This window comes from Pipistrellus hanaki (assembly GCF_964339955.1).
Source record: "Pipistrellus hanaki genome assembly, chromosome: 16".
Taxonomy (NCBI): domain Eukaryota; kingdom Metazoa; phylum Chordata; class Mammalia; order Chiroptera; family Vespertilionidae; genus Pipistrellus; species Pipistrellus hanaki.
The window spans coordinates 14230870-14252564 of NC_140518.1; the positions used below are offsets into that span (position 1 = coordinate 14230870).

The following is a 21695-nucleotide window of genomic DNA, read 5'->3' on the forward strand; positions in this document are numbered from 1 at the left end:
GTTGCGAGCCAGAGCCCTTGCGCAGGCGCAGTGTCAAGGGACACCACCTCCCCCCGCGCCGAATCCTGCGTCTGCGCAGTTGGTGTTATTGTGATTCTCTAGCCGCGCGGCCCCGGATGTGGTGGTGGCTGCCGGGGGCAGATGGCGGAGGCAGAAGGGGCGGCCACGGCCCCAGGCTCAGCTCCGAGGCCGGCTTTCCGGGGCCGCGGCGCTATGTCAGGCTCCTTGGAGAGGGACCAGCAGGTTGAGGCGGCGCAGCGGGCCCTGGTGGAGGTGCTGGGGCCTTACGAGCCGCTGCTGAGCCGGGTGCAGGCAGCCCTTGTGTGGGAGAGGCCAGCCAGGAGCGCCCTGTGGTGCCTGGGGCTGAACGCGGCGTTCTGGTGAGAAACTGGACCCTCGGAACCCCTCCAAGGCGGGAGTTGGTCAGGTTTTTCTAGGGCTCCACCTCTCGCCTCACCTGTTTCCTTCGCTGCATTGGCCCCTTCGTGATCTTCCTTCACTTCCTCCCACTCACTCCATCCCGCCTGCGACCTTTGGCTCCGCCGTTCTCCGCGGGGCCTCCCAGTTGTCGGTCTGGTTTCGCCCACTCCCGCACCCTCGCCCCGCACCTCGGGCCGGGTCTCCGGCCATGCCTGGCGCCTCCCGCTGTGAGCGAGGCCGCCTCCTGTGAGCCAGGGAAAGCTGGGTCCCGGCTAAGGCCACCGCCTCCTTTCTCTGGGCTGCTCAGATGTGGTTTGAAGACTTGTCTCCAGAGATGTTAGCAGGCATCCTTGGGGGAGGTGCGTGGGGCGTGCGGCCTTGAGAAGGTACCCAGAGGTGTGCTGAGAAAGCAGGCTGGAGCGCTGCGCGTTAGGTTTGGCATATTTGGATCGACTTGCGCCCACTCAGGGAAGTGTGTGAAGTCTGAGCGACCTTAAGAGTCTCCGAAAACGGCAACTTTTAAAGAACTTGTATGAAAGAGTGATGGTGAGCTCCCACCCTTTGGGAAGCCACTTAGGATTGGGATGGGGGTACAGAAAGCCTCCGCGTTCCCAGGATGAGAACGTGGTGCAGAGGCCAGGAAACGGAGGGTGTCTCAGAGTGGGTGCGTTTTCCTGAACGGGGAAAGCAGGACTGTACACATACTGTAAGAATCTGCCCTGTGAAAATGGGGGGACTGCTGCTTCTCTCAGTTGTCACCTAAAGGGTCTTAGGTTTTCACAGGATCAGCCAAGGATCTAGGGAAGTATTATTGATCGAGTTCTCTGGGAACTGAGGGGTGTGTGTGTGTGTGTGTGTGTGTGTGTGTGTGTAAGGAGGGTCCTACAGTTGAATGAAATAAGACTTCTGGATAAACCTAAAACCAAACAAGGTATGTGTTTCCAATTCCCCCCCCCCCCTCAAAATAGCTAAAATAGCTTTTCTCTTAAAATTCTTGGTTTTAAAACCAAAACATTATCCTTTCTCTGAAAGAAGTTTTTCACTCAGCTGTAGCGAAACATTTCCCAGTTCGTGGGCAGGAAGACACAATGTTTAGCTATTAGATCAGTCCTCTCTCAGTGCGAAGGAGACTCCCGTTAAATTGTCACTGTAGCCTCTGCCATTTGTTGCTTCCAGAGTCTAGCAAACTTGATGTTAAACTTTTTTATTTTTTAAACAGCAGCCTTCGTTATTGGGGTGGGGTGGGGTGGGGGATAGTGCTTCTTCCTTGATCCCCAGGTACCTGCTTCTCTCCTGTTGTTCTCTGCCAGAAACCCGTAACATCGTTCAGAAGCATTTACCAAAGCGACCTTTTCTTTCTTTCTGTACCCCCATCCCAATCCCAAACCCCAGACTATCCGGTCAAAACTTCATTTCCTACATTGGGATTATACTCATAGAAAAAAAAAAAAATAGCCCTCAATAAACCAGCTTCGTATCAAAGTATGATTGGCTGGTAGATAAAAGAATCCTGATACACCAAGGATTTATTAATGCACATGGGTCGGTAGCATGGAAGTTATTTTTGGAGGGGACTTTCTACATGCCCCTTGCCTGAGAGATTTTTGAAGTAGAATGCAGGTAGAGGTCTGCATATAAAGAGTTGCTCTGAGCCGAAACCGGTTTGGCTCAGTGGTAGAGCGTCGGTCTGCGGACTGAAAGGTCCCAGGTTTGATTTCGGTCAGGGGCACGTACGTTGGTTGTGGGCACATTTCCATTGGGGGCTGTACAGGGGGCGGCTGGTCGATGTTTCTCTCTCATTGATGTTTCTGGCTCTCTATTTCTCTCCCTTCCTCTCTGTAAAAAATCAATAAAATATATTAAAAAAAAAAAGTTGCTTTGAGACACATCTTTCAATGTTAACAGTGTTAGCCTTAATTTGTTCACCCCAACCTTGTTACTTAATTTTATTATTATGCTATCTTTAGAATTTCACCCAGATCCCCCCTTTTCCTACTCCTAGTCTCTGTTTTTTAAAAGAAGAAGAAATATATATATATATATATATATATATATATATATATATATATATATACTTTTATTGATTTCAGAAAGGAAGGGAGAGGGAGAGAAACATCAATGATGAGAGAATCATCTATTGGCTGCCTCCTGCACGCCTCGAATCGGGGATCAAGCCTGCAAACCTTGATCAGAATCGAACCTGAGACCCTTCAGTCCACAGGTGGATGCTCTCTTCACTGAGCCAAACCCGTTGGGGCCCTACTAGTCTCTTAAAGCATTGCTGTGATTGGTCTTTGTCCTCGGTAGCTTGCCTGCTGTGTATCCAGAACAGTTCCTCTTGTTACAGTCCCATCACACTCTGCCTAGATGGGAGAGAGAGCGAGCAAAAAGAGGGTATGACTCTTGATGCTGAAAACAAATGGGTATGCCATTTATGGAGAGTACAGAATGGCTGGTAAGAGTTAAGGGTACAGAATAGCTGGGAGTATTACGGCCCCAGAAGCTAAGGTAGATTGGCATTAGAGTTCTTAGGAGTCTTTGTTTTAGTAAATGTGCTTCCTGGAAGGCAGTTTGAGGTTTATTTATTATTATTATTATTATTATTTTTTTAAATATATATTTTATTGATTTTGTACAGAGAGGAAGGGAGAGAGATAGAGAGTTAGAAACATCGATGAGAGAGAGTCATCGATCAGCTGCCTCTTGCACACCCCCTACTGGGGATATGCCCGCAACCAAGGTACATGCCCTTGACCGGAATCGAACCCGGGACCTTTCAGTCCCCAAGCCGACGCTCTATCCATTGAGCCAAACCGGTTTCGGCAGGTAGTTTGAGGTTTAAAATGAAAGTTAGACTTCACATTCCAGTAGCGTCATCTTGAATGTGGATGCAGACATTTCACTTTAGAATGTTGAAGAGTGGCTGTTTAATTTTGGACATTTTATTTAATTTAAACATTCAAAAAAAATTGATTTCAGAGAGAGGAAGGGAGAGGGACAGTGGGATTGAAACATCAGTAATGAGAGAATCTTCGATTGGCTGCCTTTTGCTTGTCCCTTCCTGGCGATCGAGCCTGTAACCTGGGCACACAACCTGACTGGGAATTGAACCATAGGTCAATGCTCAATCACTGAACCATGCCAGCCGGGCATTAGACATTTAAAATGTTTAGGAACCACGAGGATCATTGGCTCAGGATAGAGAAAAATCAAGTCTGAAATATTTTTCTTTTTTTTTTTTTTCTTTATTCTTGCCTGAGGATTTCTTCTTTTTCTCCACTGATTTCTAGAGAGAATGGTAGGGAGGGAGGAGGAGTGAGAGAAAGAGGGAGAGAGACAAACATGGATGTGAGTGAGACACATCGCTTGGTTGTCGCCTGGCATGTCCCTGCTGGGGCTGGAAAATCCGCAACCAAGCTATACGACCTTGGCTGGGAACTGAACCCTCAACCCTTTGGTTCAAGGGCTGGCACTCTAACCACTGAGCGACTGGTCTGAGTGATTGTTTTGAACAATGAATGATATATCGCTAACAAGGGTGTTGTTTTTTAAATACATTTTGAGGCAAAAAGATTGGGTAGGAGTACGAAAAATCAATTCAGGAAGGTGTTTTAGCTTTTAAAGTTCTCTATGCTCAATGAAGGTTTTTCCTGTACCTGTGAGTGTGTCCTCTTATATCTTAATAAAGGAAAAAACAACATTAAAGATAGAGGTGTAGATGGCTTGCCACTACAATATTCCACTACAATAAAAGCCACAAGAATAAGGCTTTTATTCTTAAAAAAAATTTCTCTCCCCTCAGGTTTCAGGGAAATTATGGCGATCACATCAGATCTTCCAGCCCGTTTTCCTTCTGGTCACTGATACATTATTATCACTAGGATAATAACAGTCACGTCAGGCCTTCTTTCCAATTGCTAATCTTTTTTTTCTTTTCTTTCTTTCTTCCCCAATTGCGTGTATTTTCATTATCCTCAACATCACCCATAAATTAAATGAGTGATTGGGAGAAGAATGTGAGTCAGCAAGAGTGTATCCTAAAAAAAAAAGTGTGTCCTGACAGAATCAGAAAAGAACATGTTTGAGTAACTTTTTAGTTTGATTCAAACCTAGTAGATAGGGGGAGGACAAAGGAGCCCTGGAAATGTGTGAACACGTGGTGCCAGGAGGACTAGATGTCTCTGAACTCCTTTCCGGTTTTCAGCATTCTGTGATTCTCGGTGATCTTTATTATGTTTAAAAAATATTTTTTTTATTGATTTTTTCAGAGAGAGAGAAAAACATCAACGATAAGAATCGATTGCCTCTTCTAGGCCCCTTACCTGGGATCGAGCCCACAACCCAGGCATGTGCCCAGACTGGGAATTGAACTGTGACCTGGTTCATGAGTCAGTGCTCAACTCCTGGGCCACACAGGCCAGTTCTAGGTCAAGCATGTCCAAGTCAAAGGCTAACACAGGCCAAATAAGGCATTTGGCCCACAGCCCTCGAGTTTGACATGCTTGCTCTAGGTGGTCTTTAAATTGCAGCTACTGGTTTAGAGCAATCCACAAGCTGATTCCCTGTTGGGATCTGTTTTTACAGTCATTAGTCTGAGTTAGCCATACATCATATTCTAGGGGATATTTTCATAATAGAAAAAAAAAATAACAAGGAGTTCCCCTCCTAAAAAAAAATTACCCAAAGATAAAAATGGCCCAAAAAGTGACTAAAGGTATATAGCAATTCTGATTTAAAAGGTTAGAATTTGGGTAAAAAACAATGAGGAACGGGAAGTGGAAGGGAGGGCCCAGTTCAGTAGAGACATTTGTGAAGAAAATTTACACATCAAATTTCAGATGAAACCTATTGAGCAGATGTTTCTGATGATAGTCTTCGGAGGGTTTTTGTGGCTTTTGGTTGCCAAGAAGACTCCCAAGGATGCTTTGGCTTATTTATTTATTTTTTTTGGCCTCTCTTTTGCCATCAGTTTATTTTTATTTTTAGAAAGAGGGAAAGATCGAGAGAAACATGTCAATTGGTTGCCTACTGCTGGTGCCCTGACCAGGGCCTGGTGGGGAGGAGCTTGCAACCGAGGTACATGCCCTTGACTGGAATGGAACCTGGGACCTTTTGATCCGTAGGCCGAAGCTCTATCCACTGAGCCAAACTGGCTAGGGCTTGCCATCAGTTTTTACCTGTCCGTCCTAATGATAAGGTTGGGTGCTTTTCTGTCCATTAACATAAAGTAGGGCAGAGCAACTAGTTGATTTCATTTCTGGTTTTGTGCAACCAATACCTATCACTACATGACATAGATTGGGTTAATTTTTTTCATTCTAATTTATATGTCTGGCTCATTAACTAGACAGCCAGAGTCCTGTACAATAATGGGCTTTTTGTCTCTGTAGGATGATAATGGTTCTAAAGAGCCACTGAGATAAGCTTCTCTAATAACAAAGGAACCCAGCAATAGTGTCTTCTTTGATTGAAAATAGAAATGTGATCTGTATTTTGTTCGATTATAGCATAAGCTTTATGATTATAGCAAACTCCAATATATGTGTACTAAAATGAGGATCCATGGTATAGTTAACCTGAAAAAATTGTTTAGTTTTGGAATTCTCATGATTTTCGGGGGGGGGGGGGGGAGAATAAATAAATAAATAAAAATAAAAATCTCCCTTTCTCTCTGAAATCAATAAAAACGTATTAAAAATGCTTACTGTCATTGGTAATAAAAATTCTAAAGTAAATAAAGGATAATGAGTTATTAATTTCTGCTTATTAGGTTTTTAAATTTTATTTTAGAGAGGGAGGAAGAGAAAGAGAAACATCCATTTGTTGTTCCACTTATTTATGCATTCATTGGTTGATTCTTGTATGTGTCTTCATGGGAAATGGAGCCTGCAACCTTGGCGAATCAGGATGCTGTTTGAGAGACTGAGATACTGGGCCAGGGCCTGAAGCTTTCTTTTGAAACTTTAAAACATATACATGATCTCAGTCAGTGTTCAAGTTTCGAATTTTCTCATGAGTGTCTTTCCCCCCCCCCCCCCTTAAAGCAGTTTGTTTGCGTTAGCCACCTAATAAAGTCCACATACTGTGACTGCTGTTTTTTACATCTCTTCCTTTGTTGGCGCCCTTTCCATCTCCTTTCCTCTTTGCAGTGAATTTGTTGACGAAACCAGTTTGTCCTGTAAAATGTCCTACAGACTAGATTTCCTCATCTGTGGCTTAACATGTTCTCCTGTGCTCTGTATTTCCTGAAATTAATAATTGGATCTAGAGCAGGGGTCTTCAAACTACGGCCCGCGGGCCACATGCGGCCCGCAGAGGAGTCTGATCCTGCCCGCCAGGTTTTTTGGGCAGTGAGCGCAGCCGAGGTGTTACAGTAGGAATTAGTAGTTCATATAGTCCGGCCCTCCAGCTCTCTGAGGGACCGTGATCTGGCCCCCACTTTAAAAAGTTTGAGGACCCCTGATAGAGGCTTGATCAGATTCCTGTTCAAAAAAAATTTCTTTTGTAAGAATGTTTCATAGATGATGTATTAATTTCATTTTTATTTTGTTGGTTACTTATATTTTCTAAGCTTTCTCTAATCAACATGCTTGGCTTTAGAAATAAGAAAAACAAATATCATAAGGAAAAAGTGCCCTGGCCAGGTAGCTCTGTTGATTAGAGCGTCATCCTCATATGCCAAGGCTGTGGTTTGGTCGCAGTCAGGGCACATGGAAAGATCAGTCAGTGAATACACATGTGAATGGAATAAGTTGAATTCTCTCTCAGATCAATTAAAAAATACACACATAAGGAAAAATTGATTGTGAACCCACAATGGGTGGGAGTAATGGCCTATGGGCCCCACATTGAATAATTCACTTGTTGACTACATTTGCAGTTGTTTTTGTTAAGTTGGGAAGTTCTCATGCTGATTAGAGTTGCTGAAAAATGTTTTGCATGCTGTTTTATTAAACTCACACACTGTTAAAGCTGCATGTAAATTTTTCCTGTGTGAATGGATGTTACAGGATTAAGCTAATCCGGAGGAATCTTCTCTTATCTTTCTTCCATCACTTCCCTATACCAGTTTCAAAAGTACTTTATCTTCACTTTTGTCTTGTCCTCGAACACAGTGGCAGTGGTTTTTACAGGGAGGCTTTCATGGTACCCTCAGTATTTCAAAAACACACCTGTCCAAGGGCGAGCTTCCCTTTCTGTGTAGGGAGTTAGTGTTGAAGGCTGGTAGAAAGGAGCACACACTTAACGGTATAGACCCTGGAGGAAACATTGGTGTTTTCTAGTTACTTGGAGGGATCAACTCTAGTGGTTTGAGGTGCTCTTTCTGTTAAGTTTTTATCTACATGGAGGAAAGTATTTTCCCAAGAAATGTCATTTTACTCCACACAAAATCTTCTTCCTCTGAAGTTCCTGCATTGGTTTGTTCAAGAAAAGGATACATCTGGTCCTAAAATGGACTTATGGACCAGAATTAATCTCGCTCAAAAAGATGTTAGCCTTCATGACCCAGAAAATACACTCTTTGTAAAACTGTATACTAATTTACCTTCAAAATCCAATACCTTTTGTCATAAAAGGCCCATGAAATAACTCCCACCTCCACCTCTCTCCTTGTACTCATTCCCTCTCTCTGTTCTTTTTTTCTTTTTTCTTTTTTAAAAAATATATTTTATTGATTTTTTTACAGAGAGGAAAGGAGAGGGATAGAGAGCTAGAAACATCGATGAGAAAGAAACATCGACCAGCCGCCTCCTGCACACCCCCCACTGAGGATGTGCCCACAACCAGTGTACATGACCTTGACCAGAATCGAACCCAGGACCCTTCAGTCTGCAGACCGACGCTCTATCCACTGAGCCAAACCGATTTCGGCTCTTTTTTCTTTTTATTATTTTTAAAATATATATTTTTTATTGATTTCAGAGGAAGGGAGAGGGAGGGAGAAATAGAAACATCAATGATGAGAGAGAATCATTGATTGGCTGCCTCCTGAAGGCCCCACATTGGCATTGGGGATCCAGCCTGCAGCCCAGGCATATGCCCTGACTGGGAATCAAACTGTGACCTCCTGGTTCATAGGTCAAAGTTCAACCACGGAGCCACACCAGCTGGGTTTCCTCCGTTCTGTCAAACTACTTGTCTTAAATATGTCATGTGACCTGATTGTTCTCCCTATCTGTCATCTCCTTCCCTACATCCTTTGGCCAAGATTTCTTTTCTTTTTCTTTTTTAAAAAATATATTTTATTGATTTTTTACAGAAAGGAAGAGAAGGGATAGAGAGTTAGAAACATCGGTGAGAGAGAGACATCAATCAGCTGCCTCTTGCACAACCCCTACTGGGGATGTGCCCGCAACCAAGGCACATGCCCTTGACTGGAATTGAACCCGGGACCTTTCAGTCCGCAGGCCAATGCTCTTTCCACTGAGCCAAACCGGTTTCGGCTGGCCATGTTTTCTTACCATTTGTCTTTCAAAGCCCACTTAGATGTCCACTTCTTTGTTATTACCATATCATGTTATGTTGCAAACACACATAGACTCATAAACACACTTGAGAGTAAGGTCCACGCCTTATTCTTTTCCATAACTGGGCTGCTTACTGGGCATTGGCATGTAATAGGCACTCCAATGTTTACGGAATTAAGTTGAAGCATAGGTTGGGGGCTGCAACAGACAACTAAAATACTAGTCCAGGTCTTGGAGAAGCAGTGTTTTCATTGCCATCGTCTTTGGAAAACTGACCTTTCTTAAGAGAGCTTAATATCCTTCCCTACTTCGGTTTTTATTTGTGTTAGCAATTTATTTGTGTTAGCAATTATGATCTGGGAAGTGGAGATGGCAGACAGTCTGGATGGCTTCCCGAGATCCCTCAAGTGCTCGGGAGAAACCGCAGTCACGCCACTCTTGCTCCTGGGACACGGAAGCAGCAGCACTGGGAAGCTCTAAAGCCCTTATCCTTGGCCTTGTTAAGTTTGCTTGTTTGTTGGGATGATGAACTGGCTTTGGAGAGAACATTAATGGTCTGGGGCAGCTCTAGAGGCTCATTTCAGTTAAGCTGCCCTTGTTGTTTAATTTCATATATAATTACAGTATCCTTTCAGTGGTGGGGAGGAAAAATTGGAATAGGTTGTCACTTGTGACTGGGTTTCTAAATTCTTGTTTCATTCCATCCCTTATTCTTTGTGTCGATTTAAAAGTTATATAACATGGATTCATGCTTATTGAAAACAAAGTACAAAAATGTCTAGTGGGGGTTTGAGAACAAATATGTGATACCTTAATCAATAAAGAAATTTTTAAAAATGTCTAGAGACAAAAATTAAAGTTCCTCTGCCAAGCCCTATGTTTTTGTGTGTTATATACACACAGATAAAGCTTTTTTAAAAATATGGTAAGGATTGCACTCTTGGTATTGTTCTGTGATTATGTGAAGTCATTAGGTCATGTTGAGTTGAGAAGTGGTCATTTATAACCAACCCTTGGTAATCCTTATCCATGTTTGATCAATTGCTGTAATAATACCTAATAACACTTCAATAGTTCTATTCAATTTTGCAGCGTATTAGATGACTTGTATTTTCTTCTTTTAACAGGATAAGTATGATATTTTTCTTGATGATTCAGTATGTTGTTTCTAATACCTGCAAACAATCCTGTAAGATTTACTAGTATTAAGTCACATATAGATTAAGAAACTGAGGCTTAGTGAAGTTAAGCTAATTTACTAGTATTCAAGGTCACACAATTAAGAGTGGCTGGCTGTTCAGAGAATCAAATTCAAGGCAATCTAACTTTATTTTTTTTTTAAAAACTTTCTTGAGAGTACGTTTATTAAAGCTTAAAGGAAGGGCTTAAGATAGAACAGACAAGACAGTAACAGCAGTGAGCATAAGTGGAGCTGCCTTGGCACTTTATTTTTTTATTTTTATTTTTTTAAATATATATATTTTATTGATTTTTCACAGAGAGGAAGGGAGAGGGATAAGAGAGCTAGAAACATCGATGAGAGAGATACATCGACCAGCTGCCTCCTGCACACCCCCTACCGGGGACGTGCCCACAACCAAGGTACATGCCCTTGACCGGAATCGAACCTGGGACCCTTCAGTCCGTAGGCCGATGCTCTATCCACTGAGCCAAACCGGCTTTGCCTTGGCACTTTAGAAAGAAAGTCACAGAGGCAAAGTGAGTCATCTGGACTGTGTGGGCACAGGAAACAAGTTACTGAGGCAAAAGAAGGGTCCTTGGAGAAAGAAAACAAAGATCGTGCCTTAGGAAATAAGGAGGGGCGAGGTATGTAGGAAATAGCCAATCAATGATTCTCTCTCATCATTGATGTTTCTGTCTCTCTCCCTTTCCCTTATCTCTCTAAAAATCAATAAAAACATCTATTTTTAAAAAATATATTTTATTGATTTTCTTACAGAGAGGAAGGGAGAGAGATAGAGAGCTAGAAACATCGATGAGAGAGAAACATCGACCAGCTGCCTCTTGCACACCCCCTACTGGGGATGTGCCCGCAACCAATGTACATGCCCTTGACCGGAATCGAACCTGGGACCTTTGAGTCTGCAGACCGATGTTCTGTCGCTGAGCCAAACCAGTTTCAGCTATTTTTTTTTTTAAGCAATGTCCCACCCTAGCTTGTTTTGCTCAGTGGATAGAGCATTGGCCTGTGGACTGAAGGGTCCTGGATTCTATTCCGGTCAAGGGCACATGCCAAATTGCAGGCTCTATCCCCAGTAGAGGGTGTACAGGAGTCAGCTGATTGATGTTTCTCATCTATGTTTCTAACTCTGTCCCTCTCCCTTCCTCTTTGTAAAAAAATCAATAATATATATATATTTTTAAAAATGCCTAATCTGGTGATATATTTGGCTTCTCTCTCAATCTTAGAACAGTGTTTCTCAAATCATCTTCTGTGGTAAGGATGAGTGTTGTTTTTCCTGATCTGTTGCAAATCAATACTTTTGTAAAATACAAAATAAATGATTTACTAGACAAATGAAGTTTAAAAAGGCATAAGCAATACAAGCCAAATGTATTCTTAGATTCAAAATTACTAGGTCAAATTGCTCTACAAATTTCTAAGTGCTTACTTTCAATTTCTATGCTTATTTCCCCCACAGACTGGTGAAATCAGCCCTGAACTACATATACTCTTCAAGGCATTACCTTGGAGGTGTTAGGGTTTTTTATAAGTATTTTATTGTGAAGAATTTTTCATGTATGCAGGGGTAGAGATAATAGTGCAAAAAAAGAATCCCTTGTACTGTCACTCAGCTTCAGCAGTTATCAACTCGTAGTCAATCTTTTATCTTCTTTCACACCCTTGCCAAGCTATTGTTTTGACATAAAACCCAGGCATATCATTCCATTCATAAGTTTTTTAGTAAATATCTCTAAAATATAGGGACTCCAAAAATTATAACTTCCATAACATCACACCTAAAATAATTGACAATAATTCCTTAATATATTCAGATGTGCAGTGTTTAGATTTCTCAGATTGTTTATAAATATCTATAATTGATTCCTTCAAATAACTAGATATCCTTCATTCTGTTAATATGATAATTATATTAATTTTTGTATGTCGAACCACCCGTGTATTCCTGGAATAAATCATAAGAATTGTTCATGATGCATAATACTTCTATTATGCTGCTGAATTCAGTTTTTCAGTGTCTTACTATTTTGCATTTATATTCATAAAGGATATTGATCTGTAGTTTTCTTGTAATGTCGTCATTTGGCGTTGGTGTTAGAGCAATGGCTTAATAAAATGAATCAAAAAGTGTCTCCTCTTTAATTTTTGGATTTTCAGACAGATTGGTGTTAATTCTGAAGAACTGGCTTTTAGAAGTAGCTTCAGTGCTTTCTGTGTGACCTTGACAATTCAACCTCATTTCCCAAAGGATATGTAATTGAATAAAGTACTCTTTAATATATCTCTACCAGTTTTTTGTCCTATACTTGGGTCTAATTTGGTAGAAAGATGTTTGACAACTTGTTATCAAGGATGAATTAAGGTATATTGAGATAAGTAACTATGACCTAAGTCTATTTACTATAGAGCCTTTAGTGCACAAATGCTCTTTTCTAAAATTAGCTTAATTGGATAATGATCTTTTGTTTTTCCTTCTCTCTAGGTTCTTTGCACTGACATCCCTTCGTCTTGTATTTTTGCTTGCATTCAGCTCAATGATCATAGTGTGTATAGATCAATGGAAGAACAAAATCTGGCCTGAAATAAAAGGTACGTTTTTAGCATTTAGAACACCCTGAACTTCTTTTCTATAATTTTTACCTTTAGTTTTGGGGATTTATAAGGGAGTATGTGGAACTGGGAATATCTTTTGATGTTGGAATTATTTGCTTTAGGAGACCTTTCTCCATCTGTATGTAATTTCTTAGAATTGAGTTCTGCCCTTCTCATTGTTGAGCTCAGAAAATTGTATGTCGCCTGAGATATTCTTGCCCTCATAGCTGAGGAATAAGTAATCCTTAAATAGTCCTCAAGTTTTTAAAAAACAATTCACTTCATTGGATACTATGCCTTTACTAAGGCAGTGTTAATTTGCCTCTCAGGAATTTTAAAATTTATTTTAAAATATATTCTTATTGATTTCAGAGAGAAAGGGAGAGAGGTATAAAAACATTAAAGACTGAGAGTCATTGATCAGCTGCCTCCTGCACACCCCATACTGGGGATCGAGCCCGCAACCCTGTCATGTGCCCTGACCCAGAATTGAACCATGACCACATGGCTCATAGGTCAACACTGAGCCACCTCGGCCAGGCCAGAGTGTACAGCTTTTAAATACACTCCCTTTCTGTGTGCAGAGACTTCAAGGAATCATGTCAAAAGACTTTATATCATTCATTGTAGTTAAAGGGTCTCTTTTTTAAAAGAACAGGCAGATTTCTAGTGTTGGAGTAGTTAAAACGTGCTTTGTAACCATTGATGTGTTTCAACAAACCAGATACACTTGAGGGGTGGATGGACTATATGTTTATGTATACCTTGGCTTTCCGCTGCAGTAATGAGAAGGGGCCCTGAGGCTCCATTTGGATCCTCCTAACCTCACTCCCCGCACACACCACTCTGCTGGAGAAATGAACAAGCATTAGGCATTATTTCCTTGCTGGCAGCTTCCTAACTCTGGCAGTATAACATAGTGTCTCCTTTTATCTTTCCCCCCAAACCTATTAAAACTTGAGCAGTCAGACCAACAGCCTAACATTTTCGTGTTTAGTTTTCCCTACCAACTAATGCTGGTGTTTGTTTTAATATTGTAGTGTCAAGACCCGACGCATTAGACAATGAGAGGTATGGAATACTAATTGAATCCCTTTTTATTGCTCTGATTGATTCTCTTGTTGTAATATTCTGGTTATATGTTGTTGTTAACCCATGTTCTGGACAGCTGTAAGCTGAGAACCTAGGTTGTTCCAAGCAATCATTTTAACAGATCCTAAAGTTCAGGCAGAAGTTTGTTGAGATGGCTAGTGTCCTCTGATATTTACAAGAGAAGTTTCTGAAGAAGCAGCGTTACAGTTCCCCATAACTTGACATGCCAGGGAGTTATCGATAGCTGCATTATCCAGTCCTAGTGAGAAAACCCGGAGGCCACTTCATTTGTCTCCTGGTCTTATACCAGGTCATTTCTGTTTTCCGTGACCTCTAGCTGTTTAAAATTTCCTGGTCGGAAAACACATCGGTTCCTGGCATCAGCAAGTCAAAGATCCCTCTTGTGTCTTACGGCTCCTGCTTTCATTTTTCAGCTCACTCATCCCGTCCGTGTGATCTCAGTAATTTTCTCCGCTGTGGTTTACTTCTGGTTTTGCTTGTTTTCTCCCTGAGGGGAATGTCCACCATCGCCTCCCTCTCAGCAGCAGTGGTGTCAGAGCGCCTTACTTTTATCCCTGGATTGCAATCACAGTGAATTGCAATGGCTGAGGGCAGGGATGATGTTTCTAAGCACAAAGGGCCTCGGAACTGGTGGCAGGTTTACACATGAGCATGGGGCTGCCTGCTCATAGGGTGGAGTTGTCAGAACAGGTTTGCCCTTGTAGTCCCTAAATTCAAGTTTGAACCTGGTGAGCCGAGAAGAAAGTCACGCTTCACCTTCAAAGCACCTAGGACAGCCACTCCCTGGCCCCCGTTTAAACCCGGAAGCATTGGCTTCCTGCACAGCACGTGGGGGGAGTCCTCACCCCTCTCCTCTCACAGCCCCCTTCTCTCTCCGTAGCTGGGGCTTTGTGCACCCTCGGCTACTCAGCGTGCCTGAGCTCTGTCACCACGTAGCCGAATTCTGGGTCAGTGGGACCGTTTTCATAAGGAATCTTTTGCTTTTCAAAAAGCAAAACCCAGGCAAGGTAAGATGCTTCCCTTTTTCACTTCTGTGTCTAGCTACTCAGTTCAGTTCATGCTAAACTGAAAAAAGCAAAACAAAATTCTTTACTACATATTCTCATTCAAGAAAGAAAAGATCAAGAGTTTTATAGCGACAAAGGGGAGTTACAGGAAAGGGCTTCTGACCAGCCACTAAGACTAAAGCAGAGCTTGACTCCTCCTCTGGGTGCTTGCCACTTAGATTAGGCCACCTTTCTCTTCTAAGATGAGAAAGAAAGCTTGCTTGTATGTATTCTGTGTCATATTAAACATGTGACAGGTTGTTGTTTTTTATTTTATTTTTAATTTGACTTAAAAAAAAAAACAACACAACACTGACACTTGCTTCAGAGAGAATATTTGGCTAAATCCTATTCAAACCGGCTTCTCAGCATGAAAGGTGCAGCTCAATGGGGCCACCTACATCAAAGGAGTTTGAATAGAAGTGGACATCCTCTTTTCCTCCCAAAGAGAATCAAATTGGATGCAAAGTGGCTGGGTACATGTGTCATTCCGATGTGTCCATGCTTTACTCATAGGCCATAAAGAATTATTTCAGTCACATCTCTACCTTACCTCCCATTCTCACCTAGTCCCCTGCCATGTAGCAGAAACCTAACACTGTTTTCTGACCCCCCCTCCCCCAGTTCTGCTTGCTGAGCTGTGGGATACTGACCTTCTTGGCTGTCTTGGGCCGCTACGTCCCTGGGCTCCTGCTGTCCTATTTAATGCGTAAGTATGGCCTATCCCTACCCCTGTGAGTGTACTCTACTCAGAGCTTTTCCAGCCACAGCTGACTCTGGGAGGCCTTTTATATTTTGATTCTCTAGGAAATTATCTTTTTCCATGATTTGTTTAGTTCCTGAAAGGGTCTTCTTGCCCTTTTAGCAGGCTCCCCACATACAAAGACCTTATCTTACCAACTCTGCTTTAGAAATTGACGAGTGTTTACTATCATATATTGTATTAACAACTATAAAGGACTGTCCCTATTTAAGGAGAGAATTTTAACAGTGAATTATGTAACAGCAGAACTTAACTCCTAGGGAATCCTCTACTAGGTTCTGTTCACCCTAGGTCACTTTTCCCCCCCATAGCACAAATTTTATAAATTTAGTTACTTCTGTTGGCATGAATGCTGCTGTTTGTGGCCATTATCAGAAGCTCACGTGATTTGTTATGTAGCTTCTGAGGCATTGTTACCCTTTGGCCTTATTTACGGCCCAGTGATAACCATATGCAAGCGACCACACACCTCATTCTGCCCTCAATATATCAGCTCTGTAGATGGCTGTAAATGTGTCTGCTTTCCAACAGAACCCCCTCCGTACTGGGGAGACTAGTGAAGATGGCCACAGAATTAAGCATAACTGTTTTATACTAAGTGTCTAAACCCCTTAGGACACAATAGCAGAGGGACAGGTAGGACTGTTTTGTGCACCCCTTCTCCATTTTACCACCATTTCCCATTCCTCTCAGTTGTCATTATGATGATGTGGCCCCTTGCCGTGTACCACCGACTGTGGGATCGGGCCTGTGTACGGCTGAAGCCAGCTCTGCAGCGGCTGGACTTCAGTGTCCGAGGCTATATGATGTCCAAGCAGAGAGAGAGACAACGTGAGTGTAAGGGGGAGGCCTCCTTCCACGTGGGCGGTTTGGGGGAGAGAAGGAAAGCCCACAGATGGTCCTCGAAAGTGGGAAAAGCGGGATGCGGTTGGTGTGTGGGGGGTGGCAGGTAAAAGTGATATTCTATTCCAGGGAAATCTATGCAGGCTTACCAATTTTTTCCACTTGGAATTCAAGATACTCTCTTTTAAACAAATCTGAGGAAAGCTCTCCTGTGTTGAATAAAAGACAGTGAAGATAATCCCTAGTGTTGGCTGCTTTTTATGAAGCTTTTTTCTTGTGCCCAAGCATTGTGCTGGCTGCTCTCATACATTATTTTATTTAACCTTTACAGCCGTGAGCAGAGGGGGGTATTAGCTTCCTTTTCCAGTTGAGGAAACTGAAGCTCGCAGTTAGTAAAGGGCAGAGAAGTTCTTTTAAACCCTCAAGTCGTGCCTTTTTTCGCTGTTGAGAGCTGCCTTCCAGAGATGTTTAGAACGACTGTCTCAGCAGCCAGAGATTTCCAGCCTGAGGTTCTCCAGCTCAGTGACAGCGGCTGTGTGAACTTTTCCTCCTGGGGCCGCATAGGTTAGGGGTTCAGTAAGCCTGGCCTCAACTAGCCCTGCATTCGGTCACCAAGGCCCTGCTCCCGCTGGGCAGCCAGGGGAATAGTATCAGTCCCCAAAGGCCTGGCTGAACCAAGCTGGCCATCTCCCTTTGCCCTCCGTGTCTGCTTTCCACCCGGACAGCCAGTCAGTTCCCCGCTGGTCCTGAGAGCTGTTGACAAGCCTGGTAGTTGATCCCCTGAAGAGTGGCTAATGGATAGCTGTTGGAAGAAAGATCTTTTTCTTCTGTGCTATCAACTTACCTTTCTGTCCACTTAGGCTCTGCAGCTCACCCCCAGGCATTGTTGGGTAGGCTTCAGGCCATATTCAGGGAGGTTGGGTTCTCTCTCTTTTTAAAAAAAATTCTTTATTATTTAAAGTATTACATATAGTATTACATATGTCTCCTTTCCGCCATTGATCTCTCCCCGGCTACACCCATCCCCCCAGCACATGCCCTCACCCCCCTCGTGTCTGTGCCCATTGGTTATGCTTATATGCATGGATTATCTTATGTTCTCATTTTATGCCTTCGAAGCTCAAAGAGGGTAGGGGTTTCCCCTTCAAGGGAAGGTGCCCAGGCCTTCTGCTCTTTCCACCTAGTGCGCCGCAGAGCTCTGCACCCAGACCGTGCCCTGGACCAGAGTGACAGTGAAGAAGAGCTTGCTGCCTTCTGTCCTCAGGTACTTTGGATGTGGGAGCTGTACCACTGGCCAGATTTCTTTTTCTTTTTTTTTTTTAAAGAATTTTCTTTTTGCTGAAACCAGTTTGGCTCAGTGGATAGACCGTCGGTCTGTGGACTGAAAGGTCCCAGGTTTGATTCCGGTCAAGGGCGTGTACGTTGGTTGTGGGCACATCCCCGGTAGGGGGTGTGCAGGAGGCAGCTGGTCGATGTTTCTCTCTCATCGACATTTCTAGCTCTCTATCCCTCTCCCTTCCTCTCTGAGGAAAATCAATAAAATAAAATAAAAATTAAAAAAAATAATTTTCTTTTTATTACTTATTTGTTTATATATTTTTAATTGATTTTACAGAGGAAGGGAGAAGGAAAGATAGAAACATCATGATAAGAATCATTGATCGGCTGCTTCCTGCACGCCCTCTACTGGGGAGCGAGCCCGCAACGGCAACTGAGGCCTTTGCCCCGACCAGGAATCGAACCACCAACCTTCCAGTACATGGGATGATGCCCAGCCAACTGAGCCAGGGCTGGCCAGTCTTCTTTAGCTCCCTTTTAACCATCTGGCACCTACATGTAGGTAGTGAGCTCACAGGCTCAGGCACTCCCTCCTCACCCTTGTGAGAGCCCAGACATGAGTATAACTGCCCTCCTGTGAGGAGAGAAGCTAGTGCTAGTTTGGGACTTTGTTAATCAGCTTAACAATAACCCACAACCTTCGGACCAACTTAGTTTGTGACTTTGTAAATGGATCTCAGTTTGAGCCTGGTGACCAGCACACCCTCTTTCATGTCTCCCTTTAACCCCTACCATCATGGCAGAACTTCTGGAACTGGTGTGACCATCTTTTAAAGAGCCCTGCTCATCTTGGGTTGGGCAGTGTGTGATTCCTCCAGGTCACCTGTGAAAAGTGTTTTCTGGATCAGATTGCTTAAGAGTAAGTGGCTGGTTGACTCCTAAGACTGCTTTCCTTCCTGTGCTCTGGATGGATGAATAAGGGTGTTTTCCTTGGGGAGCAGCCTAAAAATGGTCAAGATTTTGACAGAAGTCCCCATCCACACCTGGTATCTGGCCTTAGGGTAGTCTTCAGGGCCAGTAATTAGTGAAGCTGTTACTGGGCAACTGCATCTCTGCATCTGTTCTCTCTCTCTCTCTTTTTTTTTTTTAAACTTAAAAAAATTTTAATTTATTGCCTCTGTCCTTGCTGGCATCACCTCTTCAGGCTTGTCTGTCTTTTCTTTCCTCAGCTGGATGATTCTATTGTTGCCAGGGAACTGGCCATCACAGACTCTGAGCACTCGGATGCTGAGGTCTCCTGCACAGACAATGGCACGTTCAATCTTTCACGGGGCCAAACACCTCTAACAGAAGGCTCTGAAGGTGAGGCGCCTGACTGGATAATGGTTCTGACTTACCACCTTTCAGCTTCCCTGGACAGAAGGGACACTGCCCTCTCCTCTCCTGTTCTCTGAGGAGTGGATCAGGTGGCAGAGCAGCCTTAGGGGTATGGTACATCTAGGATGGCACAGCTGCTCTCCATGGAATCCTCAGTTCCTTCGTTTCCTCAGGTTGTGGGCTCATGGGGAGCACAGTGGGAGAAGAGTGTGGGGGGTTCCCTGGCCAGGAGCGGACTCGGCAGTCTAAGTAGCAGGGGAAAGCTGACCAGGGCCATGGGTTTTGCTTCACCCTTTGATACCCAGGGTGGAAAAATGGGGTTACATGGGGCTGACTTGGTGGGGTGGGGCCAGGGAGTTGCTGTGTCTCAGACTCCCTTCTGTGCTCTCAGACCTAGATGGTCACAGTGATCCAGAGGAATCCTTTGCCAGAGACCTTCCAGACTTCCCTTCCATTGTGGATCCCGCTGGCCTGGACGATGAGGACGATACCAGCATTGGAATGCCCAGCTTGGTGTACCATTCCCCACCAGGGGCTGAGCCCCAGGCCTCCCCAGCCAGCCGTGACGAGAGTACACTGCCGGAGCTCCTGCTTGGTGCCCTGCCCGCAGGGTCCAACCTCACCAGCAACTTTGCCAGCCTGGTCTCCCAGGGCATGATCCAGCTGGCCCTGTCAGGGGCCTCCCAGCCTGGCCCTTCTGGCCAACCTCCCCGGAGAGCAACCAGAGGCATCCTCCGGGCCCCCAGCTCAGACCTGGACACTGATGCTGAGGGCGATGACTTTGAACTTCTGGACCAATCAGAGCTGAGTCAGCTGGACCCTGCCAGTTCCAGAAGCCACTGAAGCAGAGACTCCTTTTCGGGGGGGGGGGGGGGTGTGTCACTGTGGCTTAGGGTTTTTTTCTCCTCATCCCACTAAAGGTGAAGGGGCAAGGGAAGAACCCGGGTCCCATCCCCTGACTTGTCCTTGTATGCCTGGTGGCCTTGCGGATGCTCAGAGGCCTGTTGAGAGAGGATACTCACTTCCCCGCTCCAGCTGGACACATTTCTGAGCTCAGCCACTGGCGTGAGGATGCTTCCTGAGGGCGGCTTCTCCCCGTCAGGTGGCACTTCCGGGGAACAGAGTAGTCAGGGGTATTGGTTCCCCTGGAGGGGGTGCTGCTGTTCGCTTCTAGACATGGGTGCTCCGGAGTCCTCCTTGGTAGAAGCGCCCCTCCTCTCCCTCCTCCTCCATCACCCCCTAGAGGCCCGAGTCAGGCGGCAGCTGGAGGAGTGACGCTGTCCTCCTCTTTGCTAAGCCATGATTTGTCTGTTTCTAAGCAAGCTTCTCCTTTGGTTCTGCAGAGCAGGCCTGTTCCCTCTGCCACCGCCCATCCTCATTTCTGAGGCCTCACCCCAGTGCTCCACAACAGTGCTTGTGAAATGTAAGCAATGTGAACGTGGTGTGGAGGTGGGCCTCGTCTGCTTTACCGCGGGCCGTGGGGTCGGCTGGCTGGCAGGGTGAGTGCCTCTGTGTCTTATGGTCTCACTGGAGCTGCTGGAGCTGCCGGGTAGTCTTTGGTGCTGCTAACCCCTGGCTCTGTTTGACCGTCAGCCTGAGCAACAAGCAAAGCAATACCAGACCATCCCCATTTCCATGCTCCTGTTCCTTCCCTTGCTGCTCCTCTGGAGAAGCAGTATTCCACGGGGGATGCCAGAGTAGCACTTTACAAATGGCTCAGTGGCATTCATCCCAGAAGCCACCAGCTCTTCCTTCACCAGCTATTCTTACTCTGCTCAGCCCCTTTAAAACTTTTTCTATGGAACTGCTTCCCAACTTGGTGGACCTCTTTTAAGGATGAGCCCAATTAGCAAGAATGTGTCTGGAATGAACAGCGACCCCTCTAAGGGGTATCTGTTAGACCAGTGGTTGGCAAACCGCGGCTCGAGAGCCACGGCTCTTTGGCCCCTTGAGTGTTCTAAAGCCACTTTCTCAAAATAGACTCGCCCAGGCCAAAAACTGACTTCTGCGCATGGGCCACGAAGGTTCGCCCCCGCACGTGGTATTTTGTGGAAGAGCCACACTCGGGGCCAAAAAGCCGCATGTGGCTTGAGAGCTGCGGTTTGCCAACCAAACTGTGTTAGACTGTCCCTCGTAAAATCATGTGAAACAAAAACTGATTAGTTCTAAACCTGTGTCAGCTTACACCCTCTCTCTGCTTCTCCAGAGCTCAAGCCAAACTCTCCCATCCTCTTTCCCTCTGCATCAACCCTTTGCTGATCCTCAGGGACCACTCCCCCAACACCTCCGCACCTGGGAGAGGCATGCCGGACAGAGCCCATTGTCATGTGCTGCAGGTGGGAGTGTGCTGACACGTGTGCTCTTGGTTGGTGAAAGGTAGAGGCCAGGACGCGAAAATCATTACCGGTGAGAAGGGAGAAGAACTGGGTACCTGTTTGTGTGAATGTTAGGGGTAACGGCATTTCTCCACTTGGGGTTCTCAGATTTTTTGGGCACCTGATCTCCTCTCAGAGCCCAGGTGTCTTATAGGTGATCTCTGGTGTGGAAAGAAATGGGAGGTGTGAGGAAGGAGTGGGATTTTGTGTGTTTGC

The 21695-nt window shown here is 44.6% G+C and overlaps 1 protein-coding gene across 2 annotated transcripts; it reads left to right on the forward strand.

Annotated features, from left to right (window-relative positions):
- The first annotated feature begins 89 nt into the window (after positions 1–89).
- Positions 90–21285, forward strand: RETREG3 (reticulophagy regulator family member 3). 2 transcript variants are annotated; one of them, XM_084862265.1, is made up of 9 exons: positions 90–380; positions 12575–12681; positions 13725–13755; positions 14678–14804; positions 15468–15552; positions 16300–16437; positions 17634–17713; positions 18957–19089; positions 19496–21285. In XM_084862265.1, the coding sequence occupies exons 1-9, from the start codon at positions 142–144 to the stop codon at positions 19945–19947; spliced, it is 1392 nt and encodes a 463-aa protein (XP_084718391.1). In that variant the 5' UTR covers positions 90–141; the 3' UTR covers positions 19948–21285. The 2 variants fall into 2 exon arrangements, with proteins under 2 accessions (XP_084718391.1, XP_084718390.1); XM_084862264.1 differs by having other exon boundaries at positions 98–380; positions 16300–16443.
- The last annotated feature ends 410 nt before the right edge of the window (positions 21286–21695 follow it).

Excerpts from the sequence above, each read along its gene's own strand:
- RETREG3 (XM_084862264.1), top strand. The coding sequence starts at position 142 with ATGGCGGAGGCAGAAGGGGCGGCCACGGCCCCAGGCTCAGCTCCGAGG. Across the intron at positions 12,682-13,724 it reads AATCTGGCCTGAAATAAAAG|TGTCAAGACCCGACGCATTA; the intron begins GTACGTTTTTAG and ends TTAATATTGTAG. Across the intron at positions 17,714-18,956 it reads TTGCTGCCTTCTGTCCTCAG|CTGGATGATTCTATTGTTGC; the intron begins GTACTTTGGATG and ends TTCTTTCCTCAG.